Below are 11850 nucleotides of genomic sequence, written 5' to 3'. Positions count from 1 at the left end.
TCTGTGTTTTGACATCTTACAACAAGAAGTTTTCTTCCTTCATTATCAAACACAGTATTAAGACCTATTTTTAAAAACAGTACATACATGCATAATCAGAAATAATGCAGATAATTTGTTGTTCTGTTCTTTGACAACCAATTCTTTCATGCAAATTTTTAGTTGTATTTTTTTTTCAATGCAACAATGTTGTTTTTCCCACTACAAAGTTTCAGATAGTTACGGAAATAGTATCAAACTGTCTGTCCACAACATCTTCTGGATCAGTATTTAAAATCACTTGGCAACAGTACCTGTATATCTTCCTTTCATATTTTGTTACAGTGATGGGATGACATGACATTTCACAAGCCACAGAGGACATAGAGCTATTTTGTTAACAATTTGTATTGTGAAAAGTTAATCTTGTGGTATGTTCAAATTGTAATTCTAAACAGGTCGAGACCACTTTTTTGCTGTAGTTAACTCTCTTTTTTAGATTTAAAAACCTGTTGTGGATTTTGTGCCTTTGTAGCTTCAAATCAAAATATTTCCTTTAATCAGACTATTTATTCTTCATTTAACTATGTACACATAAGGAAACTAATGCTAGCATTAGAACATCTTGCACAAGGCTGAATATTTCCTATTATTTTGAATTGGGACTCCATCAAAATATAGTTCATTGTTTATTCAGAACTGTGCAATTATTCTTATTATTATTTATTTTAATATATTTGCACCCTTAAGTTTAAACATACACAATTTAGCTGATAATTACATTTTATTCTCCTTAGTCATAGTATCTACACCTGTTCAACCATATCACGAAATTCTCCAGTTTATGGTAGATCATACCTATTTTTATTTTAGTATAGAGATTTTTCTGGGTTTTCTCAAAGATGACATTTAATGAATATACCTAGGAACTTTAATGTAAAAAACAGAACATGATTACGAGATAATTGACCCCTAAGACAATTTTCAACAGCATTTTTATGGATTTTGTAGGGAATTTATGCCATTCAACAATCTATCTATAATTTTACGTAGAAAATTCTGTTAAAATAGTATTATTTTTACACATCACTTCAATTGCTTCTAGTTAATTATATATATATATATATGTATGTATGATTTTGCAAGATGGCTGGAAAGAATGCTCTATAAAATAGGTATGATCTGCCTTTAACCACCACTTTTCTGTGCAATTTCTTTCCACTATCATGGGTTAAAATCTGACAAAGTGGTCACAGTGATTGCATTTTAATTTTTTATCTAATAAAATTAAAATCTCATGTTTTAGTTGTCTATAAATTTGTCAGTCACAATCAGTCTTGACCAGGTAATACATGTAGAAGTACTGGCAATACTAACAACTGGGTATTTAACGACTCATGGACCAGTTTGAATATTAGAAAATATGGGGAAATTGGCTTTATATATCACCACTCACCCCTCCAAATTGGGTGGTCATGTGGTCATGGCCAATGGCTTAGCTAAATAACCAAGACACCATGAATTTACCTACTGGTACCTCCTTAGTTATGATGGCACGACTAACCCCCTTAATAATTCATTTTTGAACATTATCTTGCTTGAAAACCCAAATGATTGTATGACTGAATGATGAATCATTTGTAAGTATTATTTGATCAACTTCCTGACCCTGCTTTGGTTCTATAGTGGTCATTAGTCATGCTTGTGTTATATTTAGCCATCATTTTACAGGAAGCAACAACTAGAGGCATAACACCATAATCAGACATTTTTTTTTCTCCAAGCAATCAGATTTCAGGGTATATCCTGAATCCTTTATATTCTGTAGAGAAGTAGCTGTAACCATTTTAAAGTCTTTGCAGCCCAGGAACTTGCAAATTTATTTTGGCAGGTGAGCTACTACCATACCACAAAGGTGATGAAATATCAGAAGAATAGTTGAGTACTAAGTTAAATGTGGTCTTGCTAGACATGAGCTTTTCTAAATCCATAATGTAGTACAGTTGTCCTTTGGAATATGTCTAGAAACAATCAAAAGATAGGTTTGTGTAAAATAGTATTTAAACCCCTAGTGAACAAAGTTTTGAGGTATATATGTGTGTCCATCTACATGTGTATCATAAAAGGGCAAATCTTCCTCATCTGTAATCCCACACAGAATTACCTAATCCACTAAATAAATTACAATGAAAATGTCAACATGTAGAATGATGAGGTATCTAAACCAGACAATAGGTTTTGTGAAAACTTGGTATGATAACAGGACAGCATATGTATGTAATTATTGTTGGATACTAGCAAAGGGAGATAATAATTTCAAGTAATAAACAATGTTCATTACTTTTTCAAGCTTCTTCACAGTATTTGTACTTCCCCCAACTACTCCTTTGCATTTCACATGTCCTTTTTAAAAATTAAAAAAAAACCATGACATTCAAATGGTACTAACAGTCCACATCACAGAAATACTTTAAACTTAAAATTTCAATAAATTATATTTACACAGGTTCTAGTAAAAGTCAGAAGCCATTGATTAATATAAAAAGTTTACCTATGTACATGATTTAGGTCACAATAACTATAGAACTAATTGTACAAATTGTACTTTCTTTATTCAAAATATAAACTTAACAATAATTTATCGACAACACAATTAAAATCAATTTCATTATTTATAAATAAAACCATTAAACATTATAAATACATTCAAAATTTCATTAACTGCCATTCTTCATTCAAAAACCAAACTCACTCATACACTATTGCTATGATAGCAATGCTTTATTTAACTTAAAAAAATACTGAAAAACACTTTCTCTCCAAATTAATTTAATATTGTCATTTTTAGGGTTAGAAAAGATGCCGATGTTTTTTTTTATTATTTTATCTTGGATACAAAGTTTTTCCTATCAACTGATCAATAAAACAAGGTCATGAACTTTAAATCAAGCCCCTTTTAATGGTACTACGGTACATAATCCTGTCTGAAACAAAGACTTTGGTATTGGAATAAATTAATATGAATTTATCATAGTTTTTGCCAAAATATTAAATTTTAAGGAATGTAACTAATATCTGAGTATATATTATCTTGTACATGTATAAAGAACTTGATTTACTTTTAACATACACTGCTTCACAGTTTATTCTGTGTAAATCTAACCAAAGTTTATTGTACAAGATAATGCTTTCAGATATTAGTTACATTCCATATATAACATTCAAAAGAGTAGCAATGTTTATATACTGTTAATGAACAAATCAAAATTTTATACATAAAATATAATAAGAGACATGTGAAACCTTAAGTACTTCTGAAGAAACATAGTTTATACCCTACATTAGTCTCAGAGCTACTTGGTAATATCCAACCTTGGTCTGATTTTTCATTTTCCCTATAACATCAATATCTTTGAAGAAACCAAAGACACTTGGGACACAAATGGTTTCGACCTGCCCCTTTTTTCTCAAGAACTTTAGTTTATACCCAAATCATTTTTTTTAAGATTATGATATTATGCATTTCTTTGTGATATTTTCAATGAATGGACGCAGAAACTGGTACAATCAAATTAACCGGACAGACAGAAATAGAGGAACAATAGTGTGATCAAAACCATCTGTGTCCCAAGTACATGTGCCCCTTGTCACTATCTCAAAATGTTTTGGGCCCATAGTAATTAAGATTCTTAATTTTATTTTTAATTGTCACTTTTTTTTTATATCTGTACCAGTTAGCTCCCTTTGAGAACTTATTAACATACAACCAGTGCATTGTATATTGAAACTTGTCTTACACCATACACTTACATAACTTATAAGTGACTAGACAATTGTTGTATAAATCAAATATGAAAGTATCATTTAAGGAAATAGTTCTTACTGATTACACAGGATTAGCCCTATACTCAGGTTATGATAAGGTCATCTTGAATACACATTTCATTTAGCTTGTAGGTGATAGAGTTGTAAATGAAGAAACTGATAGGATCAGAAAGTTGCAGCACATTCTTTATTAATAGGGTTTGTAAGTCTTGTTCTAGTTTCATTTTCCTTCCTGTAGAATGTATTGAAATCAAAACCGATCTGCATTTCATTGTTTACCTCTGGGATCCTAAAAAGCAGAATTACAAATTTTAAATCAAATTTACTAGACAGACAGAAACATTGGTTCTTGAGAAAAAAAAATTTGGTAAAAAACAGCCATGCCCTAAGTGTATGTGCCCCTTGTCACTTGCTCACAAAAAGTTTTGGGCCTATTCTTATCTTCATTTTTCATTGTCCCATATTTTGTTTTATATCTGTACCAGTTAGCTCCCTTTGAGAACTTATTAACATACAACCAGTGCATTGTATATTGAAACTTGTCTTACACCATACACTTACATAACTTAAACAAGTGACTATACAATTGTTGTATTAATCAAATATGAAAGTATCATTGTATAGAAAATAGTTCTTATTGATTATAAAGGAGTAGACTTATACTCAGGTGATGATCATGTCACTTTGAATACACATTTTATTTAGCTTGTAGGGGATGGAATTGTGAATAAAGATACTGATAAGATCAGAAAGTTGCAGCATATTCTTTATCAATAGGTTTTATATGTTTTGTTCTGGTGTCATAGTTCTGATGTAGAATGTATTGAAATCGAAAGACCTATTTGCATTTCATTGTTTACTTCCGGGATCCTGAAATGTTGCATTGCAATGCAAAACCTTCTATTTTATGTTTTTCTTATCATTTTTATCATATAGAACAATATATTTGTCATTTTTTTATCGGTATTTTTACACAAAAGGCTGTTTTGCTTTTACCGAACTCAATGTTATGTTAATGACGAATCTCCATGCATTTAAATACTAGACAAAGACCCATTCTCACCTAAACACAGAGTCACATGACGAGACTTACACACCCTACATAGAACTAATACTTTATACAAACCAAGTTCTATCTTTCTGTTAAATGCAACAAGTATGATTTACATGTACAATGTATGACAAACAACCTACAATGTCACATTTTACAAATTCTATGTCTTCCAACAATCACAATGCAGATCTGACTACACCCTCCTGAGCCAGGGAAACAGCTAATGTTCCATCTTGTCTCCACATTCTTCCTGTACATAATGCTTTTCCTGAACCTGAAATTATAAATTGTAAATCAGCAACTCCAATACAGTTTGTGCATTATGTAAAATTTTGTTACTAATACAACAAACTCTCTATAAAACTATATAGACATCTCTGATTTTAGTAGTTGTCTTCCTTTTGTAGTTTTCCAGATAAGTTTATCCTTATTAGATAAAACTGTTAAAAAAATTATAACTGTCTCACAATAATATCTAAAATTGTATTGTAGGAGAGTTCATTTGAGTAAAAGCAATAAGCACATGCATAAATAAATTCTGCAACAACAGTTTGACATGAAATATTTAGCTTAATTTCACCAACTTACCACATTGTGGACTTTCTATTTCATATAACATCCATTCATTAGCTTCAAATGGATTATGGAACCACATGCTATGATCCAATGAAGCCATATATCCTACTTTAAATGATCCTGGAACTGCAGGTTGTACAGTAACTCCAAGTAATAACATATCACTCATAAATGCTGCAGCACACTGGTGTAATTTTAAATTGGAACCTAATCAACAAAATGCATACTATTAGATTATCTCTCCTTCAGTTTAAGTACCAAACACAGAGTGTATGTTACAGAGAGTATATAGTTAACAAAGGAGTTGGTCTCCTCATGATATATGACAATCACATGAAGAACTTCCTTAAGTAATTAACTGGAAAATTGACAAGATTTTTTCAATTTAATTTCTATTAAATTTAGTTTAAAACATTTATAAAATGATATAGAAAGTTTAAATTCCATTAACTACATAAGACATTTTATCAGGTAATTGTCATTCAATCAAGGGAAGACCAACTTCCTGTAGTTAACTATATAACTTGCTAGCAGTAGCCAGGAGAGATAAATGTCACAGTAGATTGCCAAATATTTGCTTAAATTTCTAACACAGAAAATAATTAGTCTTGAATAACAAATTGTCTCATTATATTCTGGTACATCCATGTAAATGACCAGCACTAGTTCACCATTGAGACAAATTGTAATATAAAACAGAGACAATATTGTTCAGTTCCTTCCTGAAATTCATGAGACAATATCATTGGGAAATTTTTTAGACTTTTTACTTCATTTGAGTTTGTATTATATCACTCAAATGTACATCTTACCAATATGACCTTTGGCTCTGACCCACAGACATCTCTTAGGCTCCCCTTGTTTCATTCCATGATACAGATATGGATCTACTGGTCTTCTTTCCACATGAAGTTTCTGTTCTAAGACCAACTTAATATACTCTTTTCGTTCAGGAAGTAATGCGTCCTCATCATTCCTGGTTATAAATATAGTTTTGTTGAAACAAATACATCAAATAACATAGTTCTACATGTTGCGGTGCTAGATATACCTCCCCCACTCGTAAAGGAAGTTGAAAAAGGAGAGCAACCAAAATCACTTACAACGTTTGCCCCATCTTTAAAGTCAGATACTAAATTTGAAATCTTTCTACCCTTTGGGAGCCAAGAAAATTGCAACAAAACTGGACAGACTGACAGACAAAGTGATTCCAACATACCAGCCACTCATTGAGTTTACTTATTCTTTTAAAGCAATAACTGCCGGTTTTATTCATAATTAAGACATACTTCTCTTACCAGAGAATGTGAAGATCTGTCTACAAAGGCAAGCTGGGCACTATATCAGTAGTTAGTGACCAGTATGAACATTTGAATAATCATATTATTATTCAAGGGTTCATACAGGGTACAAGTTTTTGTACCAGGTTTTTGCACACTCTCCCATTGACAAAAATTGAATATTTGTACAAATAAAAAGAAAACAGCATGCTCAAACATTTGTGAGAGAGGATATACAGTTTTGCTAAGCTCTTTAAAAGCTGTTTGCATCACAAAGAATGATAATATTATCATTTACCGGTAACTCTAAACAGCAAACTTGAAATGTGATATCATTCATCAGTTTGCTCTAACCTCAATTATTTTATCAATTAGTGAACTTAACCCATCAGTCAGTATTTTATACTATACAAAAGTTGACTAACTCAAGTTGAGATTGCAGGAAATCATAGTGTTCTATCAGCTCCTCTGGTCCAGGGACAACTGGCATCTTATACTGATGAGCAAAAGGATCGGTCTCATCTAACTTAAATGATGCTTGCATGGTGAAGATAGGGATACTCTCTTGTGTTGCTTTAATTGCCCTGGAACTGTAAGTAGATCCATCTCTTGTTCTGTCCACATGGTACAAAATTGGCTTTTTTGCATTTCCTGAAATAATTTTCAAAATTTTCTATGCTTCTGATGTTGTTAAATCTGCTCTTTTTTTACTGAAACTTTTCATCAAGGCTGGATTTCTGCAGTAATGGCAATTTAATCAATGGACGATATATTTCCAGTTTTTTTCATTCCCTATTTCTTTTCTTTATTAAAAGGTTAAAAGGATCACTAAGTTACCAGTATTCATCCTCTGCTTTCCATTTTTTTGGAAGTAGCACCCCGTGTAAAATTTCAACTAAACAACAACAAACATGCTTCATATTCTTTCTCTCGCAAGTAAACATATGATTGGTCAATGATACTGTGGTACTTGGAATATATATGGTGAGTAATCACATAAGTGAACAGGTGACTTAGAAATAATGATTTGTGTATCTGTCCCACAAGGTGTTTTGCTATTCTTAAAATAACTTATTTTTCTGAAGTGATTACAAGCTAACAACAACATACCGGTAGCAATTTTAAGGGAAGGAATTAAAAACTTTTTTTAAGAGCATGCATGACAGGGTATTTTGCAAGTAAGTTCCCATTGTGCACATTCTATTTTAGATTGTGATCCAAATCAATTTGGGTGTTTCACACAGCAAAACATGGACTTTTTCATTTCTGAATATGTGGACATGGGGGTATGCATCTCTTATCTCTTACCCCTCCTACACCACTGAATGGAGTCGAATGAAACTTTCACAGAATCTTTATTACATGTTCCCTAATTTTAGATATTGATCCAAATCAATATGAAGGTCAAAAGGTGCATGTCATCAAATGGGGGAGTGGCAGATCAAGTCGGTGAGTACTACTCACAGTTTTTCTAGTTTTACTCCCACGTTTCTTGTCTCAGGAACATTTCCCCATATATTTTCTTCAATGTAGTATGTAGTATTATGTATGTGTGTTGTACATGTATTAATTGAGCTTCATTGTAGGTAAATTTTGTACAGATAGCAAGCCCTGCTTTGTGAGACAATTCAATTTCATCCATGAAAATCATGATAAAATATTTGATCTATACTGTAATACTAACCCCCTCGTAAAAAATAACAGTGTAAACTATGTATATGTTGTTCTTCTCTGACAGTCTTACAAGCAGCTATTAAAGACTGACCAATAACTTGTCCACCATAAACAAATCTACCGGCTGGAGGATGCCAAAGGTTTACAGGGGAGGCTCTGTAAAGGAAACAACATACTGTATTTAACATACTTGTAGCAATATACTGACTTTAAAAGCCTCACATTAAAACATTCTAATGGGGGGTGGGGTGGAAAATGTTGGTTGTAGAATGTAACTCTAGAAAATATTTATGGCTTTTCTTATTTATGAAAAAAAAAGGTTGATTTAAACCAATAATTTTCTGGAATGTTAAAACCATTTCATGATTTTAAAAACACATACAATAGCAAAGACTGATTGTATTAAATTAAGTGATCAGTATCATGGTGACCTTTTGATTGTCTTAGAATAATACATTCAGTATCACAGAAGTGATTATATGTACTATATAGTACAAATTTACTTAGACTGTGCACCACACCTCTTTCTTATTTATCTAGAGGCTGAAGAGAGCCTGAATCACTCACCTCGTTAAACATTTGCTTATTTGAAAAACTTGAGGAATGAGACAGGCTAAGTTAAAATCAACTAAATTGTCAAATGCAGGAAATGCTTTTCATAGCATTTTCATGACCTGAACCAGATTTTTGCTAAAGGCAACAATTTTTGAATTTTTTTCAAAAACCTGTCTCATGACCCCTAAGTTTCATTTTTAGTAAAGGCAGCCATATCTATTCACGGATTGAAAATCACACTAATCATTTTGAGCACAATACACTAAAGATCTATTATGCTTATTTTCATTCAATGATCTTAAATGGTTTTAGAGAAGAAGATTTTCAAAGTTGTACGTGTGAAAAAAAAAACGACAAAAAAACTGTCAAAAACAATCATGCCAAGTTTTAAACCTGTCAGTCCAGTAGTTTCAGAGGAGAAGATTTTTAAAAATTTGTCCACAACAATGGACGCCAAGTGATGTCCAGTTACATTAATCCCTTTTGGGATTCTGCACTGGAGATATTTTTTGTATTGAAAACAAAAAATATCTCCAGCGCCAAATCCCAAAAGAGATTACAGTTACATATTTAAACCATTATATATAGAGGCCCCTAAGAGCTTCCATTGTTCACCTGATTGAATTGTTTGCCTTTCATGGACAATAACTCTAATAAGGAGAGCATAACCAAGGTTCTGAATTGAATGTAATCCAGGAACAAAGACCAGATATTGAAAACAGATACACACAAGAAGGAATATAAAATAACCAAAATAATAAATGTAAGGTAACAAAAGTAAATGAGCAATTGGGATCAACTAAAAACTGGGAGCATGTACCAGGTGCACCGGTAGAATAAGCCTCCTCTGCTTTTCTAAAAACACCTGGTTGCTCCATAAAAGTCAAATCAAGGGTAGACAAAAGAGGAAAGAAAAACTATGACGCATTGAACAAATCAGTTCTCATAGTGCAAATGGATTCACTGTATGATCCACAAGTTCATGATGACGACCATAAAACTTCTGTAGTGATGACTTTAATTTTGTAGCAATATAACCTTGTTCTATAAGCCCAACTGTAAGAAATATATAGTTGTACTACAACTTTGACCCAACAGGAACATCTGAAGACTTTATCAAAAAGATCATTTTATCAATTGAAAGTATTTAGGCTTCATTATTATTGTTTATGAGAAAATCATTAATACTGTTTAAGAAAAATGTGATAATTAATTACTGTAAAAACATTGTTAATTGAATAAATATACCAATCAATGTAAAATTATGTCCTTTTGTCATTGTACTATATAGCTGACAGAAAAGCATTGTCTGACTAAAACAAGCCCCTATTTAATCCACTGTATATACAGACTGTAATGGATAGTAGCTATACGGGGGTAGAAAGATACTCAAGTAAAATTAATCAACAAAATGGCATGACATGGCAAAGTCATTAATCATTTAAAAAAAATAAAATATTTATCCACGAGGTCAAAATCTAGAACGTTAAATGTATGATGTAAATATGTTTTAAATAATAAGTTAATCCTTTTCCCAGTACTTGTATTATATATTGTCTTGTAGTATGTTCCCAAAAAGACTTGAAGAGCAGTTAAGGATTTTCATTAGTACCATGAATATGATGCTAAGGATTTGTCAATTATATATATATTTTTTGTAAATAATTGAAGAACGTACACAACAGCTTGGGTTCAAAATCTAGAACGTTCATGATGTAAATTTCTTCAATAATTTATTTCCAAAAAAATAAGAAAATTAGATGAAGCTACTAATTGACTTTAACATACACAATAAACAAATAAAATCATTACCTGAAAATGTTCGCATCTATAGTTTCGAGATTCAAATAAGCTCTAATAAGGTCTGTTTCTAAGTCTTCGGCTACTTGATGTCCAGCCATCTCAAAAAGTGCAATGTAAGGGAGATTACTCAATATATTTTTGAGGTACCCAATTGGGAGCAACGAAATATAGGTTAAGTTCATGTTTGATAATATAGTTGTGAGTAAAAGTGTTTATATTCTGTTTAAAAAAATGCTATTTCAAAACAAATTAAACAAAAAAAAATCATTGTGATAAACCTTTATTAGGAGAGAGATAAATGAATGAAAATAAATAAGAAAAAATATGCTTGTAAAATATTTTAGGTTAAATATACGTATAAAAAATGTTGCTTTAGTGAAAATATGATTGTTCAATTAAAAGTAATGATTATAATAAAACGTCTAGTATACAGCGGGCAATATTTTCCTGAAGTTATAGTTGAAGTAAACTTGCAGAGAATCTTTTATGTTGCAAAATCATACGGATGAGCGTTATTTCAGTGAGAAAATTGTGTTTTGAATTGTGTAAAATATGTTAGATAAAATTACAAACATTTATTTTAAAATCCCTCTTACCAGGGGAGATAATTGGCAAAGTGTAACCTATGTCAGACAAGGTCACATGCTCTTGAATTTCTCTGTATAATTCTATCAAAATAAGGGCATAAGTGACACCATAGGTGGTTTGTGACTGCGATATAATGTCACAATGACAGTTATAGAAAATGATAAAGGTATTCTCCCGGGCAAAAAGAGTAGATTGAACTCTTGAGATTTCTTACACTCATGAGAGAAATTCATTTTTTTTTCTCATTTCTCATTCATTCTACTGCACCAGTGTAAAAGACTGAATTACCAAAACTCATGTTAGACTGATATACTCATTTTCATGTCAAAGATTGAATTACCAACAATCAAGCAAGAGACTGAATTATCAACACTCATGCACGTAAAAGATCCCAAGTCATCAATTGGAAATGTTGCAAGAACCTACCAATCTGTATTAATATATTGAAAGCCAGACAGATGAACTGATGATGAGACCAGACTTGTGCAGTATCAAATGGACTTTCTCTTCTGTAGT

General features: G+C 31.5%; 1 protein-coding gene across 1 annotated transcript; it reads right to left on the bottom strand.

Annotated features, from left to right (window-relative positions):
* Positions 1-2569: 2569 nt before the first annotated feature.
* Positions 2570-10894, bottom strand: LOC148616417 (acyl-coenzyme A thioesterase 8-like). Its single transcript, XM_088583441.1, has 7 exons — positions 10756-10894; positions 8399-8544; positions 7140-7365; positions 6247-6410; positions 5447-5641; positions 4999-5132; positions 2570-4093 (listed from the first exon to the last, which is right to left on the bottom strand). The coding sequence occupies exons 1-6, from the start codon at positions 10842-10844 to the stop codon at positions 5035-5037; spliced, it is 918 nt and encodes a 305-aa protein (XP_088439567.1). The 5' UTR covers positions 10845-10894; the 3' UTR covers positions 2570-4093; positions 4999-5034.
* Positions 10895-11850: the final 956 nt, after the last annotated feature.

This window comes from Perna viridis, chromosome 5, assembly GCF_037379345.1.
Source record: "Perna viridis isolate PV_CMFRI_1.1 ecotype Kerala chromosome 5, ASM3737934v1, whole genome shotgun sequence".
NCBI lineage: Eukaryota > Metazoa > Mollusca > Bivalvia > Mytilida > Mytilidae > Perna > Perna viridis.
Note: the sequence above shows the minus strand (reverse complement) of the source record. Positions and strands in the feature narration are given on the sequence as shown.

Coding starts and splice junctions, on each gene's coding strand:
- LOC148616417 (XM_088583441.1), bottom strand. CDS start 10,844: ATGGCTGGACATCAAGTAGCCGAAGACTTAGAAACAGACCTTATTAGA. Junction 6,411..7,139: donor TTCCTGCAATCTCAACTTGA/GTTAGTCAACTT, acceptor ATTTATAACCAG/GAATGATGAGGACGCATTAC. Junction 5,642..6,246: donor CAGAGCCAAAGGTCATATTG/GTAAGATGTACA, acceptor TTTGTTGATTAG/GTTCCAATTTAAAATTACAC.